General features: G+C 35.6%; 1 protein-coding gene across 2 annotated transcripts; it reads right to left on the bottom strand.

Annotated features, from left to right (window-relative positions):
- Positions 1-4,468: 4,468 nt before the first annotated feature.
- Positions 4,469-22,165, bottom strand: LOC138694099 (lysozyme-like). Of its 2 annotated transcripts, none has more exons than XM_069817735.1 (5): positions 22,088-22,165; positions 13,703-13,852; positions 11,831-11,922; positions 5,307-5,370; positions 4,469-4,787 (listed from the first exon to the last, which is right to left on the bottom strand). In XM_069817735.1, the coding sequence occupies exons 2-5, from the start codon at positions 13,836-13,838 to the stop codon at positions 4,654-4,656; spliced, it is 426 nt and encodes a 141-aa protein (XP_069673836.1). In that variant the 5' UTR covers positions 13,839-13,852; positions 22,088-22,165; the 3' UTR covers positions 4,469-4,653. The 2 variants fall into 2 exon arrangements, with proteins under 2 accessions (XP_069673836.1, XP_069673832.1); XM_069817731.1 differs by lacking the exon at positions 22,088-22,165 and adding an exon at positions 21,869-22,064.
- Positions 22,166-26,325: the final 4,160 nt, after the last annotated feature.

Raw genomic sequence — 26,325 nt, 5'->3', positions numbered from 1 at the left:
TTTTGATTTTTGTTTATTGATCTTAGAGATGTATTTCTTTATTTTGTTTAATACAAAGAAAAGGATTATGTCTGTTTATTCCTATCCGAGAAGGATTTCTTTACTTAAGGTTTATTATTGTTTATTTCTATCCGAGAAGATTTCGTTTAGTCTCTTTAAATACAAGATACAAGGGAAAAGATTGCTATTATGTATCTAACTTGCGTGGGAGGAGATGGCCAAGAATTTAGACCTGTTCCATAATCCTGTGGACTCCATGCCGCGCAGAATGAGGGCAGTTGTTGACGCAGGTGGTTTGTGGACGAGATGCTAGTCCCTCACCACAGGCCTTGTTTTGTTATATTTGTTAATATATTAAAAAATTGTTTGTTTTTATTAATTTAATTATTTATTTGTGTTTGATATGCGTCCGGTTTTTTAGGATGTGAAACAAGTATTTTTGTTTATACAGGCCAGGTCTCGCCTATTAATAGCCCACAGGTGATGGGCAATAATATTTTTACAAGGCAAGCATAACGAAGTTTGTTAACAAATGCAATTTCACATTTAAACTAATAAATTAAGTAAAAATTAAAATAAAAAAATAATAATTTTACCGTATCGGGAGGCGAACTCACAACCACTGGTATACATGTCAGACTTCTTACCACTGGGCCACACAGTGCTCGTAAGGTTTATTACATTATAGACGGACGACTTTCAATGAAGAGACACCACAGCAATGCCTTGCACTGGGTTACGTTTACACGAGTGAACCGCGCGATAGAACTTAGCTTTTCTATCGACCCATTCTTTTTGCCGCTAGGTGTACATATTCTTCACAAAACCCCAAACAAAGAAATCTTATGTCAAGTTCGGAGATTTTGGAGACCACATAATTGGCCCACCATAACCGTTCACTATTCCTTCCAGTGCATCCTTCAGTAGGCAGTTTCTTCTCAGCCAGTGACCCAACCAATTCCTTTTCCTCTTCCTGATCAGTTTCAACATCATTCTTTCTTCACCCACTGTTTCTAACACAGCTTCGTTTCTCATTCTGTCTCTCCACTTCACACGTTCCATTCTTCTCCACATCCACATTTCAAATGCTTCTATTCTCTTCTCTTCACTTCGTCATAATGTCCATGTTTCTGTGTGTTCATTTCTTTACTAAAAGAATTCAAAGAACTTGTAGAAGTTTATGAGAGATTTACGATACTAACGCAATGATTAAAAAATTATTTTCTAAAATAGAAAGTTATGTAGAGAAACATTACCAGCAATCTGTGTTTTGCTTCAAAAGGTAACCTATTTTGAAAAAAAAAAAAAAAAAAAATGCACAGCATGCTAACTTTTGCATCGATATTGCTTTTGTTGCTGCACTATAATACTGTATCTCATGAGTCCTATAATGTTTCTGAGATATAAGTTATTGATGTGATGTAAAATGCAAGCATGGAGACAAATAATATACAGGGTGGAAATGAAATAACCCTGCAGATTTTCAGAGCGAATAATTCATGTTGTATGTAACAAAAAGTGTAATACCATATTGGTGGAAAATCCAGAGTTTTCGCAGAGTGTTTAACACACCCTTATTCAGTAACTATTGCGATAGGATCGTAATTTTTGTCCATACCGATAGAACACCTTACAAAGAACCTTTCATCCCTCTGGTGTATTTCAATAGCGTGATCGGTTTTCGTGTAAATTTAGTTTAAACACTAACTTCTAGCCACTGAACGATGCGATCATATTAAAACGTTGTAGCCAGAGAGGGAGGCGGGAGGCAGTTCACGTAGGCTGAGTTCGTTGACTTCTTACATCTGTGTTACGAGAAGAAAGGGTACTGTGTTAACAACAATGTCGACAGACCTCTGAAACTTCCAACTCAATTTTCTAATTTTTTAGTAAGTTATTTTGTGATGTTGTATCAACATCTCAGGTACTTAGCGTATGAATGAAATGTAGGTGATAATTTTTTTAGTTGGTTATTTAACGACGCTGTATAAACTACTAGGTTATTTAGCGTCGATGAGATTGGTGATAGCGAGATGGTATTTGGCGAGATGAGGCCGAGGATTCGCCATAGATTGCCTGGCATTCACCTTACGGTTGGGGAAAATCTAGGAAAAAACCCAACCAGTAATCAGCCCAAGCGGGGATCGAACAAGCGCCCGAGTGCAACTTCAGATCGGCAGGCAAGCGCCTTAACCGACTGAGCCAAGCCGGTGGCTTGTAGGTGATAATGCCAGTAAAGTGAATCCGGGGTCCAGCACCGATAGTTACCCAGCATTTGCTCTTTGGGTTGAGGGAAAACGCCGGAAAAACCCCAACCAGGTAATTTGCCTCGGCCGGGATTCGAACCCGGGCCATCTCAATTTTCTAATTAACCGTGTATTTAGTGAAAAACAAAATACAGATTTTCTATCCATTTAAGTATACCCTATAGTTCCTTCCAATTACAATCTACAGGATTATTTCACTTCCACTCTGTATAAAATAGGTTATTAGCAGTGGCGGTGCGTCAATAAGAGCACAAGAGCACGTGAACACCTTGTTTTCGTTCATGCAGGACTAGTTTTATTATTTAATACCGTACTGACGTAGTGGGAATGTATAATATCAGAATCGAGTATTTTAAACTTCCCGCACCTTGCATAAACTTCTTATGTAAACTTGACAACATCCGTTCACGTACAAGCCGTGCTCTTTCCAAGGAGGTTACAGGAATTTCACGCATGCGCGGGAGAAAATTGTCTTTCGCTGCCGCTTATGACTCGTCAAGAGCACAAAGCGTTAAGTGAATAGTGAATCTATCCTACAGATGTCAGGTGCATCGATGCTATCGTTCACGTACTATGTCTCGAGGAAGAAATTTAATAGTCTGTATTCTAGCCTGTAGGTGTCCGCATGTCACTATCGGAACGTTTACTTTATGTGGATGTGTGTACAGTACTGCTACGAGAGTGTAGTTTGTGAATTACTATACTTCAGTGTCAGCATAATAACACAGTCTACTATATACAGTCACGAAGCTTGAGTTTTGAGGGTGCTAGAAACAATAGACTGTGACGGTACTATTTTGCATTGCCTGTAATGAGGCGATATTAGCGATCCTAGTGGTGAGCAACTATCTAATGTTTGTATATTTACTACGTATTGAGCTTCGCGACTGTATATACTAGACTGTGATAATAACATAGTTTGGCTTTCAAACACGTGTTGGCTGAATGTGGTGGTAGTATGAATTTAAGTATCTGTATGGTGGTGTATAATATTTAAGAATAATATTTACTGGCATGTATTTATAGTAATCAATCTATGGGAATGGGATTACAGTACTGGGATAGGCTATAATGTATCAGTGTGTTATGAACCAAAATATATCACTGAACACACGCTTTTGTAAATAACGGGATCGTGGTATGTATTAATTTTTGTGCGAGATCGTGCGTATTTGCTTGCTTTCCACACAAAACCAATACGCGGTAAGTGTGAAATACCACATTCAGTATTCCCAACGTAACACATATAACAACTTCCCTCTTCTTACCGCTTAAGCGTCATATTCATTTTACTGCTTTAGGCTTTTAACATATTATTTTTAGAGACGTTTAACATAGTAATAATTATAAATTGGAAACTTACCACTGCAATTTCACCTAAATTGCACTGTTAATTATTGTTTTTAAATATTTGCAAAAATTAAGTAAACTCTACAACACCACAAAAGTTACTGCATTTGTAATGCAAGTAACGTTAAGAAAGCCGTGAAAAAATCAACAAGATTCCAGATGCCGATGTTATTACTGCAATATGTTATATAAATAATATTGTTAAAATATTAAAATGAAAAATAAATCATTACATAACCTTACCGTTTGTTTTAAGTTCCCATTTATAGACTGGGGGGAAAAAAAGATAGACGTATATCACGGCCTGATGGAATATAGCAAACACAGCAAACATTTTATAGCAACAATTTGAAGATAGATATTTTTGTTTTTAAAAGTTGCCGTCATTGAACAGAAACAAAGATGGAGATTTCATTGCAACTAATTAGAAATTCCTCTTTCAGGTATGTAATAAACGATCTTCGCACAAAATAATGTACGATACACGAGCGGCATGTTTGTTTTCATGTTCTCGGAAATTAAAAAAGCTCAACTACGTTTCGCTTTTTCAATCTTTTCCTCGAACATGAAAACATCAACATACCACTCTTGTAACGCATATTACTATTAACAAACGTAAACAATGAATTCTGTTCAAATAATTTGGAACAGTAAAGAACTGGGTAAACTGGCTTACCAGGAAAAATTGTAAATAAAAAGACTGGGTGATTTTATATTAGGCTAAACGTACGATTTCAAATTCTCTTCGATTCTGGAACACAAAATTGTGAACACATATATTATTTTATCACGAACCGCCACTGGTTATTAGTCATCAACATAAAAATAACGATAAAATATAAAAGCAGTAATTACAAGTCGCCAGTTTGAGAACTTCATTACTACACAATATCGTTACACCAATATTACATTATAACAAATATCGTAAGAAGATAACTTGATACAAGAACATGCTCTGAGAACAGTCCTTTCACAATTTCTACAATGAAAGTGGAAGAATATTTCTAGTATTTATGGTGTGGGTGATGCAGTTCATTTAACATTTGGAAATATCAGGCTTTGGTTTTCCATCACATTTGTTGTTCCATGCAACCCAAGCTGTGAAGCCTTGTTCCTCCTTGATATGTCTGGCACAACGAATGTCGTCAGATATGTCGTCATCTAGAAAATCTGTAAATGTCAAAGTAGCTGGTTAATATTCCATACCTTCTAGCATTGAAAATAAAATAAACAGTATGATGTAAATCTTGACACACTTAATATTATGAATAGTACATGGAATGAAAACGCTGTAAATCGCAACAAATTTAACCAGTAAGTCTTACACACATATGCAATACTAAAGTAGCCTATCGTTTTTTGCCTTTTCCAATTTTTTATGAGTTGATACTAAATAGTGTCTTTCCAATTGGTTATTTCACCAATTTGTAAATTTAAGTAGGAACTATTTGCAGATTCAACATTGTTTTTTTTTTAATTATTTTTATTACGATATTAACAGCTCGAATATTTCATTTGTATCACAGAATCTGTATCTGTCTTAGACAGCTTACCTTCCTCACGAGACTGTTCTTGGAAAAAAAAATCTAAAAGTTTATCGCGTTCTACTGGGATCGACTTGGCAGTAGTGGAGTTACCGTAACCACAAGATCAACATTTCAATAGGGGAATTAAAATCCCAATGCATACCTTCGCATTTGATGTTGCATCCATTGCCCTCCGAACCGAGTTTGCACCAGTACATACTGTTGATCTGAAAATCAAAGTAAATGTAAATCAGAAAAATATCTTGTGATGAGTTTCCAGACCTAACGCGTTGCAAATATTTAATGCAATGTATTCTACTCTATTTATTTTAATTTTTTTGTTATTTTTATTGTGTAATCATGTAAATCGTGTTTACTTATTACTTAACACCAATATGTATTCCACTATGTTATTATTATTATTATTATTATTATTATTATTATTATTGTTGTTGTTATTATTATCATTGTTGTTGTTATTATTATTATTATTATTATTATTATTATTATTATTATTAGCCTATTATTGGTCTATTATTTTTTCATTGTGTACATTTTATGCTATTGTCGGTTCCTTGTTTAATTATGTCAATCCTACTTACTTGTAATCTAATACTATTATCTATTCCAATATGTTTATCTTTATTTTTACTGTGAACATTTCTTATTGAATTATCGGCTCCTGTTTTTGTGTGATTCGTATTTTATTCTAACAACTTTAATATATATTCCACTATGTTTATTTTTATTTTATGAGGTAAATTTTTATGTAACTACCTCTTTTGATCTCATTATGAACCTAATCGTATCAGTATGTAATTACTTAAAGCCTATCCAGTTGTATGTTGAACTAGGTAAGCAGGTTTTAATCCTGGTTGAATATAAGAGAAGGTCTTACGGCCTTAACTCCACCAGGTTAAATAAAGCCATTATTATTATTATTATTATTATTATTATTATTATTATTATTATTACTTACTTACTTACTTACTTACGTACTGGCTTTTAAGGAACCCGGAGGCTCATTGCCGCCCTCACATAAGCCCGCCATTGGTCCCTATCCTGAGCAAGATTAATCCAGTCTCTACCATCATATCCCACCTCCCTCAAATCCACATTAATATTATTATTATTATTATTATTATTATTATTATTATTATTATTATTATTATTATTGTCTACATTTTATTCTATTGTCGGTTCCTTGTTTAATTATGTGAATCCTACTTACTTGTAACCTAATACTAATATCTATTCCAATGTGTTTATCTTTATTTTTACTGTGTACATTTCTTATTGAATTATCGGTTCCTGTTTTTCTGTGATTCGTATTTGATTCTAACAACATTAATATGTATTCCACTATGTTTATTTTTATTTCACGAGGCAAATTTTTATGTAACTACCTCTTTTGATCTCATTATGTACCTAAATCGTATCAGTATGTAATTACTTAAATCCGATCCAGTTGTATGTTCAACTATGGAAGCAAGTTTTAATCCAGGTCGAATGTAGGAGAAGGCTTTACGGCCTTAACTCTGCCAGGTTAAATAAACTCATTATTATTATTATTATTATTATTATTATTATTATTAAAATATCAGGTCATATAGCCTATATCACATGAATAATGCACTTAAGCCTTTCTGTGTACCACATAGCCTCAGATCGGATAGAGGCCAAATTATTACTCAACAGTAAAAACATACAACTATAGAAACTCAGAATGACATTATAACAAAACGTGAATAAAATAATTAGTTTAAAGGCTGTATTAATTTTATATTCTAATTGTTATAAATATATTAATGTTTCAAATGCAAGATTAAATAAGTTTTTAACTGGGCTTGCTGAACTTCTGTTCAGAAATGATTCCGATATCGTTTTAGGACAATCAGGGAGGGTCCTTGCCGCTTCTATGGCCACAATACTAGTGCCAAGAGGCCCTGGTTCGATCCCCAGTCAGATCATGATTAAATTTGTGGTGGAAAAAGCAGACTTTGCAGAGGGTTTTTCTCGGGATACTCCCGTTTTCTCCTTTCATTCCGCCAACACACTCCATCTCCCCTTCCTTTCATCTATCATCTGCAATAGTATAAGTAGGCTGGATGAATTCTTGGGGTAGTACGGGTTTTCGATGCTGATATAGAGAAGGTTTGGGGCTTCTGGGGCTTATTTGTTTCTTTTTTTGATAGGGTTATTTTACGACGCTGTATCAACAACTCAGGTTATTTAGCGTCTGAATGAAATGAAGGTGATAACACCGGTGAAATGAGTCCGGGGTCCAGCACCGAAAGTTGCCCAGCATTTCCTCGTATTGGGTTGAGGAAAAACCACCGAAAAAACTCAACTAAGGAACTTTCCCCGACAAGGATTAGAACCCGAGCCATCTGGTTTCGCGGTCAGACGCACTAACCGTTACTCCACAGGTGTGGACCTTGGGGGCTTATGATGAACTCTGTTGTTTACCTGTAATAGGGATATCTTTTGCGAAGTTTTACCGTTAGATGACAGGAGCGTTCCATGCGGCACAACTTGTTGTAGAGCTATATTATGTCATATGCTACAGTTGATTGCGTCCTCCCGCTTGTTGGATTTCTGTGCGTGTCAAAATTATATTTATAATTATTTTGTATAACCTAGTATAATTTAATATAATTCAGTACTTTCTATACTCATAATTTAATTTAATTTAATTTACCGTAAATAATACCGTAAACTTTTATAATACTGAGTGATTCGCCTTAAGAGATGGATGGGGAAATCTGCAGTATAACTTTGAGAACAAGGTGTACGAATACAATAAATAAATAAAAATAGGAACTTTGTCGAAGGTGGATATTACCTCTTTAATCATTAGTATTGTAAGTACCATACGCTAAAAACAGGATATGCAGCCACCAATGTGTTTTTTTATAGGGAAGGGACTATCGAGATTGAATTTATCGTATTTTTTCTCTAGTTGCAGAAAGATTTTTTTTTATTTTAGTAGGTTATTTTACGACGCTTTATCAACATCTAAGGTTATTCAGCGTCTGAATGAGATGAAGGTGATAATGCCGGTGAATTGAGTCCGGGGTCCAGGACCGAAAGTTATCCAGCATTTGTTCATATTAGGTTGAGGGAAAACCCCGGAAAAAAACCTCAACCAGGTAACTTGCCCCGACCGGGAATCAAACCCGGGTCACCTGGTTTCGCGGCCAGACGCGCTAACCGTTACTCCACAGGTGTGGACCAGAAAGATCAAATGCAATGTTTGATAAGATGATACAATATCATCGCAGTAGTATCACGATTATTCGTTCGTTTTGTAGGATAAGGACATACAGTTTTGAATACTATGTAGGATGGTTTTGAAAATTTGAAGTAAAAACACGGTTTTAATAATTACTCTACAGCACATTAAAAACATTATTCACGAAGTGGATTTCACTATGGATCGTCCTGGATAATAAACATCCCAGTTAATCGAGAGTTTACTGCAGGCGTAAAATGCTGGCATAAACTTCGGAGACTCCTAGTAATTAATATTGAATATAATATTGATTGCTGTCGAGTTGGCACATGATTGTATTAATTTTTCTTTTCCCTCTTCCAAAATTAAACTGTAGCTAGCAATTCCTTACTTGAAGTAGTTATTTTTGTTTAATAGCTAGCACTTGCGAGGCGCAATTTAATTAGTTAATTTTTTTTAAGGTTTAAAGCATATAGCTATTCAGAATATTTCGGGACCTGAATGAAGACAAGAGGCTTTCCCTGGTTTTCACAAATAGGAATACAATAAAAATTTGGCATTTTGAGTTGTTTTTAAGAGTATTTAATGCACACAATGTTTATATACCGGAAAACAAATGCACACGCAAAGCGCATCCCTCAAAGTACACGTGCGCTATCTGTTGGTGCTAGTTCAGGATATCCTTATAGTCGACACAGCGAAAAAGCGTATCGGCGAGCTCCGGAACTACAGTGTGTGATGTCATGCTTCATCCGCGAGTGTCCTTAACTACAGTTCATACTCGCGCAGTTAAATATGTCGAATTCGGAAAAGATAATGCGTAGTGAAGCTATTATATTTTTTGACTCAGAGAAGAAAGGAAGGAACTATTGAAGTTTACGTTCAACTCGTTTCGAGGTATAGCCCAACAACTTAAATTAAGGGTATATGTACGTGAACGACCACAAATATTATCAGAAAATGCAGGCTCTAAATTTCTAAAATTTTATAAGGAAATGAACTCACAATTGGACAAAAATTACAAGATACCACAACAAGATTTATTAGAACTTAAATATCTGATAAAAGTAATAAAGGTTACTAATAATATCTTTAAGAATTCGCATTTTACTTTAAATTAAATTTTCCAAGATTTGAAAATTTCACATTTTATATTATTTCATAACTCCACAACCATTGAGAGATATAATTCTGAAATTTTGTACACTGATTTAACATGCATTTATGCAAAAGGTAGACTACAATAATGTCATTTTCTTCGAAAATAGAAAAATTAGGTCACAAAACATTATGTAAATTTTAATATATTTTACATAGGACAAATAAAAAATTAATTGTATTAAAATAAACAACTGTACATGTCTGAGAGTAGTCTACTTTTCTGAAAAGAGTGTTTATTACACGCAGAAAAAATATTAAAGATGTCAGAAAGACCATAATAATGTTATGGTTACCAAATGATGTAACTGCAGATTTTTTGTTTGTTTTTTTTTCATACTTTGATAAAACTGGTTTGAAAAATGTTATTAGTAACCTTTTTTATACTTTTATCAGATATTTAAGTTCTAATAAGTCTTGTTGTGGTACCTTGTAATTTTTGTCAAATTGTGAGTCCATTTTCTCATAAATTTGAGAAATTTAGAGCCTCCATTTTCTGATAATATTTGTGGTCGTTCACGTACATATATCCTTAAGTTTGTAACCGATAATAATTCATTTTGTTAGAAAATCGAATGATGTTATCGATATAAGTCTGCTGATGCACCCATTGTATCCTAGATGGATATGTGTTGCCGAGGAGACTTGTTTACTACAGTCATTTGTGATTTGTGTACATTTTGAACATTTGTTATGAGTTTCTTAATTGATTAAAGTTGCAACACTTGCTACCAAGCTGACAGTATCTAACAGATGTTTCATTAATGGCTATAAAACTAAGGATTTTCGGACATACTATGCGACCAAGGCGGGACCCGTCGTGGTAGAATGCGGAGCTCTGTACTCGCTGCGTATGTTTACTGCTGGAGTGTCGTCACATCCAATGACTAGCGTTTCAATCTGGTCGCAATGCCGCATGTAGGAAGACGTGTGTTTCGTAGCCAAGCGCGGAGCATTATTTATAATGCCATAAAGTTTTGTGATGAAAAGACAACTGGTTTATTCCTACCTCTATCGAAGACAACAGAGCGTACTGCAGCTATTTTGAAGTTAAATAAGGAAACAATTGGTAGGATTATAAAGGAAGGTAAAGAATGTGAGGACAAAGGTGTAGAAATATCGACACCAAACAAAGTTAGACGATCTCCTGCAAATAAGGTTGGATTAGACGACATGGACAAATGTATCATAAGAAGAGAAGTTCATAAATATTACAGTCTCTACAAAGAACTTCCAACGTAAGGAAATTTGCATAAATTTTGTAAGAGAGATAGGTTTTTAAAGGTACAAGGAAACTTTACGAAAACTCATACTATCCATGGGGGTTTTCATTAAAAAAATGTAAAGATAAAAGGAAATATCTAATAGAACGCTCTGATATAGTAGCCCGTTATTGACCTGGACGAAACATGGTTCCATACCCATTACACTATCCACAAATGTTGGCAAGACGTAAACGTGTCGGTAGTTTATACAAATAGTAGTGCAGGTCAAGGGCTTATAGTAGCCCATGCTGGTGGTATTGATGGTTTTATACTGGGTGCTTTCCTCATATATGATGTCCGGAGTCCGGCCACTTTAAAATACTAAGGTAAGAATCAAATGCAATATTGTAAAAAATACAGTACCTACTTTAGTTTACGTTACTTTCGATTCATGTTTCCTCCTTTACGAACACCGATGTTGTTGTGTTTTTTTCTGAGTAGATTCCTATGTGTGTGTAAGTTTATGATAAAATAAAACTAAACAATAAAGTTAAGTATATATACTTACGAACATATAAAGCGTGTTAATAATAATGAAACAAGAGCGCAGTTCAGCATGTGCTTCATTTTGCATCTGATGCGGACTTTACAAGACGGCCTGTGTTGTGAAGCGAATCGCAGCGCCACCAAGCAAAACGGTTCCCGTCTCGGTCGCGTAGTACGTTTATATGAACTTCTTTCTTGTTTTGGTGTGAGGAACATGCTCCCAAGGTTTGTCGAAGTATTTTTGAAACACCCTGAATAAACAACGATACGAGCGCTGCCAAGCCGTACGCTTTTCCGCTGTGTAGACTAGTACTAATTGTGATGATAAAATCTTCTGAAGTTGATACGAATCGACAGTTCAAAACATATGTAATGAACAAAAAGTTGAAAATTTCAATCTTGAACTCAAGATCTAGAATCGCAACTCGAGTTTGAGGAGAAAGTTAGAAATCACTATTTTATTCCTTTTAACCGTAAAAACTGATATATAACGGATTACACTACAAACCCAATGATATTCTTCATATTATTACTGTACAATACCTGGAATATACCGTAGTCGTAACTGCCGTCTGTATTCTCTGTGTTGATTGCCTCCGTGTTAAATGTACTCTCACCCTCAGCAATACACACCCCTGAAAAAAATCAACAACACCTACATATATTTACAGAACTTTACAGATGGCCAATAGTAAACTTCACGAAGTCTGATATTAACGTTTCTAAACATATCGTACGTATACCGGGTGTAATAAAATTCTGGCAGATCCCAAATATATTATTTTACATTTATTTGAGCATTAGGAAAAGTTAATGTTTGTGTGATACCGGTAACATAAAATACTCAAACTTTTATAAGTGTTGTTTCAATAGCATTCACCGGAAATTACATTACATTTTTAATTTCAAATGCAAAACGCTGTTTATCGAAGGAATTTAAGAGATTGTCTTATGGGTCTTAGGTAAGTATTTTGAGATATAATCTGCATATTGAAACCCGTACATAATAGAGTAAAATATTTTGTGGGCCAGTACGCCACTGATTGAGATATTGAAATAAAAATAACTTATTCTAAAATCGGTACAATAACGAAAACGCATGAGAGAAACAAAAAGCAGTGCAGTGGCGTGCTGTCACATTATTTTCCTGCATTTTTACAGATTCTGTGGAAGCTAAATTTTGAAAACACGGTTGATTAGTTTTTAACAATTGGACCTCTCTAATAAGGTCCGAAACCATCTCATATCATTTCATACTCATTTAGTTTTAGTACTAAATTATGAGTAACAACTTTAAGAATTGATAACTCAGATATTCTTCGTCGGAGACCCTGTGTTTCATATCTCAAATTACTTGTCTAATGACAGTGATGATATTTCCTTCCCCATTATCTCCTGGCTTAGTTGCCTCATAAGTGATGCCTTATATGTGACACTTATGAATATGAGGTTCAAACTTGTCTTCAGACAGTTGATTAAATAACAATGATGATATCCAAATTGTTCACCACCCATACGAAAAATATTAAATTTGCGGAAAGAACAGAATACAGGATGTCCGGGAAAGACCTGATGAAAAAGAAATAACTATATCTGTGAAACTATTGCATTTATTGTCGTGATGTTTACACAATTACAAAGAGAAACACAGTAAGTTTTAATGTACCTCTATATGGGCATCATTTGTGGCCCGGGCTATGTCCAGGCGATACTCAATCTCCTGCCACACACGCGAAAGCATCTCCAGTTTGACTAGTCCTATTGCTTCGTAATTTCGGCCACGTAACTCTGCAATAACGGTCACAGGAGTGCGATACACTTCGTCTTTCACGAAACCCCACAGAAAGAAATCTAGTGGTGTCATGTCCGGCGACCGTGGTGGCCATGACATAGGTCCACCTCTCCCAATCCAACAGTCAGGGGATGTGTCATCTAGAAAAACGCGCACATGGTTACCATTCCTCCGTCCTGTTGAAACACTGTTTCTGGTGGTAGTTGTGGGACAGCGTAATTTCGCAGGATATCCAGGTATGTGTTTCTTGTCACTGTGAGCTCTTGTCCGTTTGGAAACGACGTTGTACACGCTGACTTAAGTTCAGCCGGCTATAAAACGCATTCTGCTTCCTCTACTGTGGTAAACATTGTTCGGTTGTTCACTTTATACACGCACGATTTCCATTCCTAGCTCTCAGAGCAAGACTGACTACATACGCTGTGCAGAACGAGCTTTTTCTAGTTTTCTCCTCGCGCAATGGTATGCGCACGCGCGTAACATGCTGCTAGGTAACAAAACTTATTGAATTTCTCTTTATAAGTGTGAAAACATTGAGATAATAACTGTAATAGTTTCAGATATATAATTACTTCTTTTTCATCAGGTCTTTCCCGGACACCCTGTATAAGTCCATTACTTACAGTCGCTCCACTCGTGTTCGGGAACTCCATACTGTTTGAGTTGATGTACAAGTTCGCACTCCTTAAAAACTTTGGCTTCCCCTGTTTTCATTCCAATCATGGTCGTTACTAGTATGAAGATACACACACTACGCATCTTGAAGTAGATCCCTGAAACAACATAAGTAACTTCACATTAAATTCATTCTGTTTCAGATGAACCGATGTATTCAGGTGTAATTGTACACAGAAAGAAGTATGGTCTTCAGTTGTAAAGACAACTTTTCAGTTCGAAGGCAACTACATCCATAATTTTTCCTCTTGGAATGACATTTTTGTAGTATTGTCAATCGTTAGAAACGTATTATCGAATTGTCCACATGAAATGTAATTAATTTAGAAACCAATCTGAGTAAAAACTATAATTGATATACAGCATGTTTGTGAAATTCTGCGACAAATTAAAGAGGTTGTCCTAGATATAAAAACAATTAAAATGATAAATATACAAATATACTCTAAACCGGAAACTTTTAGAGTTATAGTCATTGTACTGATTATGTAGCTATTACTGTAGAACGGGTATTAGACATGTGATCCACGCATCTAAACATGGTGATGTATTAACTTCATTCGATAAAACATCCCTAGCGTTCAAAAATTAAATTCATATTTTTTTAACAATACACTCCTGCAAAGTTTCGACGTCATCTTTGAGGTAGTATAAACTAAACACTTCAAATTACCTCACAAAAAGTGTAATGGATTGATCCGGTGACCGAGGGAGCCATGTAATAGGTCCATCGCGACCTATCCATTGTCCATGAAAAAATTTATTCGTGATTATATATTGATATAATTAAATGAACGAAAATTTAAATTGTTGAAGAAAACATGCTTTCTGAAAGCGTAATAAAAAATGTAATTCTTTTATTAAATTCAGTAATCAAATTAATATACTTAAAGCGACAAGAGAAATAAATCATATCAAATTAATATACTTAAAGCAACAAGAGAAATAAATCATGTTATGAAAGAAGAATAATGAATAGTATAATTAGAAAGATAAGAGCCCTTACCGTCTGCCAGTCGTTAGGATGTAAACAATGTCGGTCATTTCTACATTAGACTAATTGCAAAATGCATTCTGTTAGAAACAGAGAGTAGCGCACAAATTATTACTTATAAATAAGCTTAGTATTCCTGCTACAAAAAGACTCAAATTGCGGGTTAATAGTCTATAGTAAGTGAAACCCGGGTGATGCAGCAGAGAAAGAGACGGACAAACATGTTCTTACTGCATGTTCGTACAGTACATCCAACCTGAAATAAAAGTAGAGCAACTACTGACTTTATAATCTAACGGCGCAACAGCCCGAAGTTGGCCAGGGCCTACCTGCGTGGCAAACATTTTTTCTTCATAAAGTATGGGTACAAAGTGCTGACGGAGTTGGGGCTCACTTGGAATATATTCCTTCGTATACTTTTCTAGAAATTCTCTAAAGTGTTTATTATTCAATTCATTAAGCGGTATATTGGCATTGACCATCATGGCACATAGATACCTGCAAAACATGGATTTCTTATCGTACTCTCCCTGAGTTTGATGGCACTGCTTGTTTTGAGTTACGTACAACCATATTTCTATGCCTTTTTGTATTGCAGTGTCCTTCAATGCACCATTTTCTTGTGACTTTTATATCTACTTTTCACAACTTACATGCAATGTAAATTATTATTGGCTCCGAACTCCTGAATTAAGTCCTCCAGCCTTTCATACTTCGAACTTTTACCTCGTCACAAATACAAATGTTACGTTAAGTAAATAATACGACTTTTACACTTCACTGGTTTAAAGCACCCACTATGACCGTGTTCCGGCTTCAACACAAACTAGAGTGAGCGTGAGTAAGATGCGGTTCTATGTTGTATCAGACGGGACGTATCCCTGGGTTGTGATGTCAGGTACAGTATGAGAGTAGGCAACTGTATTCCAGTTTAGACGTAGCTGAAATACTAAGCTTACTTATAAATCACAAGTTTACTCGGATAAATGTTTGAAACGGGCCATATCGACGGCCCAGTTCCAAAGGGAAATAATTCGAGGTTTAAAATTTTGAGAAACCTGAATTTTAAAGCTTCATGTTGCTGTGAAAATTCCAATTAACACACACTAATTTGAAACTTATGGCTACATACAAAATATCATTAACAGAATTTGGAGTAATTTGAACGATCTGTTGGTTTTTTCACAGCAATATGAAGCTTTAAAATGCATGTTTCACATACTTTAAATTTTGAGTTTTTTTCCCTTTTGAACTAGGCGATTTAATCTTGCGATTTTACACATATCCTTATGCACATTTTTCCATTTCTTTTGTATCTAGGTCCACCTTGCAAAGTTTGTCGGAGCATTTTAGAAACACGCTGTACAGTCTTGAGATTTTCAGCATACTATGCATGAATTTGTAGACTCCACATGATGTAGAGAGAGCAGTTTAAAGTATGATTTTTAGAACGAATTCGCAAATTGAAATCCAAAGATACAAGACGTGAGTTTGTGAAAGATCCATCAGATGACACCATACAAGCCGGATATGAAAATTTTCTGGCTGCAGCGACTGTCAGTCAGCAGTCAGGTTCAGGCAAACAAAAGACTTCTCATGAAACAGTAGAGCAAACTAGAGTGAATTATCAGTATCATTAAAATCCGACAAAAAGCTGATTTGTACACCTTCACTCCAACTGAAATTGCTACATAAAAACTTCTACAGGGACATCATTTTATTTTTACTAACATTTTTAATATTAACCTGGCTATACCTTTAGAGAACCGGAAACACCGTTTGCTACCCCTTCCACGACTGGAGTTCGATGATACTGGCGTAAAACACAAACAAATCACTTTACTAGGTACAGGAAGGAAGAAAAGTAGTTCATTCATTTACGTAAACTGGAAATATCGCGATTTTGAGTTCGATAATTTTAATTAGGTTTTTGTTTAATCAAAATGCAGTACTGTATTAAGAATAAGTGTTTTTACTCACAAAGTGAGTTACCCATGCGAACGTATTCATTATGCAGCGTATATTATACTGTCTACAGCACATTAGCTTACAATATAGAGAAAGAAGTTCAATTGAAAAATAATCATAATATGGATATTAAAACACATTTTTGAAATTGGTGGCCGTTCATTTCGATACAGGCTTCCGTTCTTTTGTGCATATTATCGCATTATAGACTATTTCATCTAATTCCAATTGCCAGTTTCGTCCTTCGTACTAGTAACTCATGTTGAAATAATTCTGTACCTACTCTATAAAAGAGTACCTTATGTACTGTAAATTCAATCTTCACTTCTGTCCGACCCGCACAGATAAAATTACTCAGACATGCTATCTACTGTCCGTCCAAGTGGTTATGCCGCAGGATCGTAGAAAGGAGGGAAATCACGTGACAGTTAATTACTTAACGAGGCTCTTTTATTTAAGTTATTTTAAACAGTTGTATATATTACGTAAACGTCCAATTCCTAACAGAAATTAATGTTTGCAGAAAAGAGCTAAGACAGCCCTGCTTTTACAGAGGGGCGTGCAGAAGCAGGTGGGGGAAATCGGGATGCGACGTAAGCAAGCGGGCAGTACCTGTGCGAAAATATGATTCAATATTGACAGTTCTTTCGTCACTGGAAAACGCGAACATATTTCTGGAACGTACTATACTCACTAACTCAGTGCTGTTTACTATACGCGGGCTTGATTCTGTCTGGAGAACAGTTGAAACTTCATTAGTAGAAGGGGTGGGAGTGAAGTACACTCAAAAACTCAGGTACAATAAAAATTGAAGTAAAAATAAAATGATGTCCCTGTATCAACCTATACAGATTGGGGAAAGTAACTCCCTACTAGAAATCGCTAATAACGTTTATATATATTAATGTATTGTCATGAAATTTACAGGATTTATTCTTTACATGGTTAGAAAGTGGCCAGTAATGGCGCATCGTATGACACTGCAGAAAAGAGCTCACAAGCAAACGTTCTCATGGGGGCAGATAAAAAAGTTATTTTTTCTTCTTCTACCATGTTAATAATGTCAAAAGAAGTGCTTATACAAATTTTGGTCACTCGACCGCAATTAGGAGGCCGTCCAGAAAGTGATTTTCCTTGGAGCCGTTTATAGAAAAAAGCACAATTGCATAGAAATATTTATTGAAACGGATGCAGCAATTGTTGCGCTATTTGTCAACATGTCCCCCACTGGAATTGAGACATTTGTCATACCATAGGATCAATTTTTGTGTCGTAGAAGTCAGCCGCCTCAAATCTGAACCAGCGTTTGACTGCGTCTGCACCTCTCTCTGTCGATCCCATGATGAGAAATGTCTCAGTTCCAGCGGAAAATATATTGAAAAATAGCTCAACAATTCCTGTATCCGTTCCAATAAATTTGTCCAATGAAATTGTTTTTTTTTTCTGTTAGCGGCCCCTGGCGAATTTATTTATTTACGGCCCTCGTAATTGCGGTCGAGTGGCCAACATTTGTATAAGCACTTATTTTGACATTATGAACATGGTGGAAGAAAAAAAAATAACTTTATCTGCCCCCATCAGAACGTTTGCTTGTCAGTTGGTAGCATTGGATCCAAAAAACTATCAAGAATTGCCATTAGAAACTCATGAACATAGAATCTGTGGTGGATAGTCGCAGAAGTGGTCGTACTTCAACTTCCACAAGAGGAAAATGTGCAATCGGTACCGGATGTGTTCGCCAGAAGCACCAGGAAGCTCCATTCGACGATCAGAGTCTTCCGCTGAGAGTTTTTGACAGTAATGCAGCTTCTACGGACGAAAATTTAATTACTTCCTTAAAACATTTCGGATCTTGTAGCGGGTAAGACCACTGTCAAAAGTAGCTTGTTGTGATAACATTTTGGGACTTCTGGTGAACATACTCCGTACAGAATAATTTTTCCCTTGAAATTATTCAAGTCAGCTTCACAGGGAGCTATACCTGAAAGCCAAATTTACATATTCCGTAACAATTGCACATTTTCCTCTCACCTGGATGTCGAAGGACGACCACTTCAGCGAGTATTCACCATAGATCCTATGTTAGTGAGTTTATATTGGGCAATCTTTATGGTCTTGGGATCTACTATAGTTCGAAGCCCGTATACTGTCCTCCACAATCTCTGTGCCTGTACGAAGGAACACCAGACTTCGTTAACTGGCGGTGAACTGAGCGCTCTCCTGCTGTGTCTTGCAATTCGCCAGGGTGGATCACTTTCTACAACTGTAAAGAAAACATCTTGCAAGTTTAGTGACAATACATTAACATGTACAAAATTCATTAGTGATTTTCAATGATGATTTACTTTCCGTCCGCACTGTATATCTTTACTGCAGGATCGCCAGTGAGACTATTGATCAAAAGAATCAAGTTTTTCAATCGATATCCTTGACCATATTGATAATAATTCCAATAATTGAAATACGCCCCCGAACAACGCTGTATAGCACATTTTTTTAAGATTTTGAGTTTTTAATGGAACATCGATGTATAGCACACCCTACACATGGAAAACACACTGGAATGTCGAATATCCATCCCCAAATGGCAGTAATAGTCAGTAATTTGAGCCACTTCAGTGGAACAATGATGTATAGCAAACAATGTGGCGGACGCAGGCAGTATGCATGTTTCACCAAGCGATCTAAAACGTCTCAATATGTCGAGAAAGCGCAATATTAACATGTCTGAGTGAAATGATATCAAACGGAAGAAGCTACAGGACTCTGGAAAGCCATACAAAAGCCGGAAAGGCAAAGTGGTGCCTGGAAAAACCTTTCCAAATAAGTTGAGTGGAACAACGCTGTATAGTGTTATTCTTACTGCAGTACACAAAATTTTCGTTCACCTGATTGAGTAGTTTGTGTACCATTGTTCCAACCACCCAACACAACACAAACAAGCTGCATTCCGAACAATGGTACACAGACTACTCAACATACCAATGAACCAATATGACTACAAAGAAGAGCTAAACACAATCAAATACATAGCACAAGAAAACGAATACAACCCGAACATAATAGATATCATAATAAGAAAAACAAAACATAATCAAAAAAACATAAGAATACAACACAAACACAAGAACACAATAGTAATATGCGTTACAAGAGCGGTATGTTGAAGTTTTCATGTTCGAGGAAAAGTTTGAAAAAGCGAAACTTAGTTGAGCTTTTTTAATTTCCGAGAATTGAAAGAAATCACACCGCTCGGGTATCGTACATTATTTTGTGCGAAGATCGTTTATTACATACCTGAAAGAGGAATTTCTAATTAGTTGCAATGAAATCTCTATCTTTGTTTCTGTTCAATGACGGAAAATTTGCAAAACAAAAATATCTATCTTCAACATTGTTGCTTTAAAATGTTTTCTGTGTTTACTATACTCCAGCAGGCCGTGATATACGTCTGTCTTTTTTTCCCCAGTCTATGATGAGTCTGGAATCTTGTTGATTTTTTCAAGGCTTCCTTAATGTTACTTGCATCACGAATGCAGTAACTTTAGTGGAGTTGTAGAGTTTATTTAATTTTTGCAAATATTTAAAAACACTAATTAACAGTGCAATTTAGGTGAAATTGCAGTGGTAAGTTTCCAATTTATAATTATTACTATATTAAACGTCTCTAAAAATAATATGTTAAAAGCCTAAAGCAGTAAAATCAATATGTTACTTAAGCTGTAAAAAGAGGGAAATTGTTATGTGTTAGGTTGGGAACACTGAATGTGGAACTTTAGACTTTTCGCGGATTGGTTTTGTGCGGAAACCAAGCAAATACGCACGATCTCGCACAAAAATACATTACACTAACATACGTAAACGAAAACACACACAAAATAGCAACCTCAGTCAAGAAATTAAATTACAACATCGCATACAGAACAAATAATACTCTACAAAACATCTCAACACACAAACAACACAAACAAATACAACCACACAGGCGTATATAAACTCAAATGCAACATCTGCAACAACTTCTACATAGGACAGGCAGGCAGATCATTTCAAACACGTTGCAAAGAACACATCACAGCCATCACAAAATTACAAAAAACTTCCACATATGCAGACCACATCACAAATGCTAACCACACCTACAGAGACATAAACACAGACATGGAAATTCTACACATGGAACCAAAAAGTCAGAGTCTAAACACAATAGAACAATACGAAATATACAGACACACAAAACACATCCAAACGAAATTCTCAACACACAACTCAATTTCAGAACACACACACTCTTTGACTCCACATTACACCACACAAACACACTCCCCAGGAAACACAAACAAAAGGCGCCAAGACCAGCAAAAACTAGTTCTGAAGATGGCCGATAGCAGGCTGAAACAAGTAACAAGGTAATATAAAATTTAACACAAGAAAGACAAGTTATGCTTTTTCCAAAGTGAAATAGTGTTAAAAGTTGTGTAATCAAGATGTAAAAATAATTACGGTATTTACATGCTACAGAACCTTAAAGTGTTATATGCATTATGTTATTTTGTGCCTTTTCTTGGTTTTTAATGTTTATAAGATCACAAATCCATGTCTTATTAGTAAGTGTTCATCAATAGAAAACATACAGCATAGTTCCACTAAGTAACATACATCGTTGTTCCACTGATATTCCTTATGAAACTACTTCAATTTTAAAACATTCAGTAGTAGACAGTTGATTAAGAGTTCATATGTATTGTGATGTTGTAATGTGCCTGTTTCCTTGATATACGAATTAAATTATTGTTTATTTTTATGATAATATTGTTTTATGTGTACGTATACTGTAGAAAATAGAAAATGTTCTATACAGCGTTGATCGGGGGCGTACTTCAATTGTATAGTGAATATAACAATTTCAGAATAAGCAAATATCCATACTTGTGGCAAAGTGAATTGCTGTCGCGGATTTCCCTGATACATCTCTCTAACTTGTTCCACTATTTCGCAAGATGTCCGATTTTTACCTGAACTTGTCTGCCGATTGTTTTCCCCTGTAGCCAAGATTTGTCCTTTCCTTGCAGTTACTTCGTAAACACACGTCAATAATAAAATTTCTCTGGGAAGTAATTCGTGATTATGTTCACAAAAAACGTAGACGTACTACACATTGCTTTATCTTTCTCTTGTGACTAGGCGCCATTTTTTCGTGTTAAGGACTGAAGCTTCGCACTTATTAATACAAAAATTAGAGTAAAGGAGCAATAGAATTTTTTAGCTTCGCTACGGAACACAAAAACCACAAGTATCTGCCTAATAAAGAGATAACTGAGATTCGTTCCTTAAAGAGTGAGTTTCATGTCGACATTGTGTGTAATACAACCTTTTTACTTTTTATAAACAGCAAAGTAGTAGTATGTGCGACTATAATAAATGAAAAGCTGTATCGAGATAGATAGTGCTAAAATTGACATACATGTACTTGATTCTTGCAATTTATATATAACTGAAATCTGATAACAGAATTTCATGTTTAGTGAAGAAAACCAGTTTTATTTCTTATTTACTACGGCTGTAAATTATTTGATTTATAGGCTATAAGTCATATAATGACTTATAATGACTTATTAAAAGGAAATAAATCACTGACAGTAACGCCATGGATGAAATTATAAATTATTGTTGCGAAAGACGTATAATGAAAAATTGTGGCATCCTCTTGACATATATTTTAATTTTAGTACAGTATGACCTTAGAAAACTTACATGCTCGCATTATATTAAATTGATTACCTCCGTTTGAATGTCAGGTAGTCGTGGAAATAAATACATTCTATTAATGACATAAAGTAGCACTAATATACTGTATTAGATATCGGAGACACCGCCATAAATTTCATGCATGAATATGTCGCTGATAGAACGTCAAAAGTGACAATCAAAATCTCTTGTTTCCGTACAGCAGGGCTGGGCACATTACGTGATTCTAAGAAATGAGCGCTGTGTGCTTTAAAGAGCGGGTCTTGCGAGCGCTGTGACGTATGCATACTGTACGTTATTCAGCGTCGGTGCAGTGGTGACTCTGCAGTATGATGGCGAACTTTAAAGACGGAGCTTCCGCTCATACACTAAAGCGTCCCGCTATTCCCAATGCTTTTAATGTATCATGGGAGGAGGAGTACTTTTTGGTAGAGAGCAGTGGATTACCAAAGTGTTTAATTTGGCATAAAACACTCCAACTGATTAAGAAGTTCAATATCCAACGACATTATTCTTTACAACATGCTAGTGAATATGACAAATATGTTGGTAATGAACGCCATAAATTAATACAACTTAAAGAAAATGTTTCTCGGGTACATTATATTTTATTGGGTTATTTTACGACGCTGTATCAACATCTAGGCTATTTAGCGTCTGAATGACATGAAGGTGATAATGCCGGTGAAATGAGTCCGGGGTCCAACACCGAAAGTTACCCAGCATTTGCTCTTATTGGGTTGAGGAAAACCCCCGGAAAAAACCTCAACCAGATAACTTGCCCCGACCGGGATTCGAACCCGGACCACCTGGTTTCGCTGCCAGACGCGCTGACCGTTACTCCACAGGTGTGGACATATTAGAGTATCTATTTGATATTTACATTGCATTATAAGTTATTATACATTTAGTAATATATAATTTTAAAGTATAGTATATTACAGTTCATGATATATCATATATCATATTATATGAACTGTAATATACTATACTATGGTATATCATATTTGTATAATTTAAAATTATATATTACTAAATGTACTATAATAACTTACAATGCAATATAAATATCGAATAGATACTCTAATATAATGTACCTGCGAAACATTTTCTTTAAGTTGTATTAATTTATGGTCATATCATATCATATATATCACATCATATTTTATTATATTATATTATATTATATTATATTATATATTATGTATTAACAGGCTGATAATAATGCACTTAGTGAATCGGCTATGAGAATTAGCTACAAAATTTTCCACGAAATTGCAAAGGAATTGAAAACATTCAACGAAGGTGAATTCATCTAGCGATGTTTAATTATATTGCCAGATGAACTCTGTGCACATCAAGTAGGGGAAGTGGAAGTCATACGCCTGTCTCGTAGAACCGTGGTGAGGAGATTGCAGTATGTGCGTATGGGTTATGTAAATAAACCTAATGATTTGTGTGTGTGCATAGAGCGAAGTTTACTTCATAAAATTAATAAGAGTGTTATAAAGTCTGTAATGCACAATGGATTGATGTAATATCCTTATAAACTATTATGTACTGACAGACTGAATGACTAGAACAACAGTGGCTCTTGTTATATTAATGCAGGGAAGGTAATGCGGGTCCGCCACTGCGTGAGCGTTCTGCTCTGGCTTGGAACTGAAGTGCCTTGCGGAGCGAGAGCAGCTCTGGCCGACTAAATGGAGCCGCTCTCATGCTCGGCCCTGCTGTATAGTCTGAAATCCCAGTATATCTTCGCTATGCTGGGACTCCTGGAAGTAATCATCTTGTATCACAGAACAACAAAATAATATAAGTGCACGGCCGCATGTTACGACAGGAAAGCAGAGAACAAATGGTGCGCTCCTGGTGATCTGGCTGTGAAGTTTAACATTTGAAAATTTTAGCGCGGTATTGTTGGTTTTGTTGATCAAATCATAATGATCATTAAAGATAAATGTTATTATTTTTGTGTGTTAATGTTATTTAATTAAGATAATAAGTAAAAATTTCGACAGAACAAGTTTAAATAAAGTATTAGCTGTTCTGATGGAATTTTCAATTATTCTCTTAATTTAATAACATAAACATGCAAACGATTCATAAAATAGTCATCAGGTTTTCGTCTGAAAATAAATATGGTAGCTATTTTGTTGTTCTGTGTGGCTCTCTGTTGCCTACGAGATATATCTTGTATACAGTGGTTTTTCCCACTAGCATCCAATCGGAAAATTCCATTGAAACCTTTAGCGCTTCTGGTGATCGGGCAACAAGACAACGGCCTGCACATTCTTGCTACCAGAAACTGTTTCACCCCCTGTCTTGCACGCCTTAAGAGTACTGTCCAAATTCCACGAGAGGATCCCTGCGAGGGGAGTATGGTCCTTGAGGGGTGAGAGGAGAGAGCAAACCAGTAACTCAGCGTTCTTGAAGGAGCAGCTGGATGGGAGTGGTGTTATTGGTCGACTGGGACAAACAAGGCTCAGTCAATGGCCGACCGGTCCCGTGTTAGGTATAGGTTATAAGAGTGGGGGAAAAAACTTGCATTCCTTGCTCGGATCATCTCGTGAAATGCGGACTGTAAACATGTCGGTTGCTATAGCAACCATCATGCTCTATCGTTTGCTTTCCGTTACTTGAACGCTTCTCAAATTTACACTGCATATAATAATAATAATAATAATAATAATAATAATAATAATAATAATAATAATAATACTTTATTGCCAGAACAAAGATACATATTGATTGTTTATATAAGAACAATCTAGCACCCCCAGAAAGAGTAAGTTACATAGTCGTCCTCAGGGGCATTCCGCAGAATTAATGTTAAGACATTTTATTGAATAGCAGAGTAAAAAGTAATAAAAGGAAAAAAGAAGAAGAAAAACACAGATATCACAATAATTGAACTTTAAATTTTCTCTGTTAACATCAATTTGCAATAATTTTTTTTTTTAAATAAGGAGCATTAGCAAATTGTATGTTTGGGAATTTATCTGTTATCATGTTATAAAGCCTTGGACCGAATTTGCTACTGTGTTTTTATGCTACAGTTGTAGTACATTTAGGAACTGTCAAGCATATGTAGTCTGATCTTTTGGTTTTATATTTATGTGAAAATAAATTAAATATATTTTGGTTTTTATGTACGAAATTCAGTAATACATTGTTATAAATTTGATGGAAGTCAAATACTTTAAATTCTGAATACAGCAGTTCTGAAGGATAATCAAGAGGTTTATTAAGGCATATTTTATTATTATTTTATGTTGCAGAGTATATCTCGACATTGTGAATTTTCTCTCTAACTGAAACTTATTTGAGAATTTTTCCAATTTAACTTGTCAACTGTGATTTTTGTTGAATTGAGATTGTACCTTGTTGCATTACGAATCGTTTCACAATACTGCGAACGTTCTATCGCTTGCATTCTCGAGTTGTACTGCCTCGGCTGCCGCCCGAATCGCCAATTCGTGCCTCAAATTTCCCCGTGCCGTGTGTAGCTAAATGACGTCACCCGCTCCAACTCAAGGTCACGTTGGATACCTTGATCCTTCGTCTGTCGTTTGCCGTTTAGTTTGTCATATGTTGTGTAGTTTAGAAATTATGGCCGCGAAATTAAAATCTGTTGATCGACTTTCTGGGATAGCACCCTAGTACTGGACCGAACATGAAGATGCATCCACATCTAAAGGATTCGGCAGTATAATAGATGTGTTCGTTGTCTTTGGTATTTACAGGCCTAGCGGTGCCTACAATATAATTTTAAAAATATTATCTTCTGAAGGATACTATGTTTTCTCAACGCAATAGTGAGTATTACATAGGGTTATTTGAAATATTTTTTTAACTTCA

The sequence above is a fragment of the Periplaneta americana genome, chromosome 2 (assembly GCF_040183065.1).
Source record: "Periplaneta americana isolate PAMFEO1 chromosome 2, P.americana_PAMFEO1_priV1, whole genome shotgun sequence".
In the NCBI taxonomy this organism is placed as follows: Eukaryota; Metazoa; Arthropoda; class Insecta; order Blattodea; family Blattidae; genus Periplaneta; species Periplaneta americana.
This window is presented reverse-complemented; position numbering and strand designations above follow the sequence as displayed.

Excerpts from the sequence above, each read along its gene's own strand:
- LOC138694099 (XM_069817731.1), bottom strand. Across the intron at positions 11,923-13,702 it reads CGAACACGAGTGGAGCGACT|GGGTGTGTATTGCTGAGGGT; the intron begins GTAAGTAATGGA and ends GATTTTTTTCAG. Across the intron at positions 4,788-5,306 it reads ATGCAACATCAAATGCGAAG|ATTTTCTAGATGACGACATA; the intron begins GTATGCATTGGG and ends TGACATTTACAG.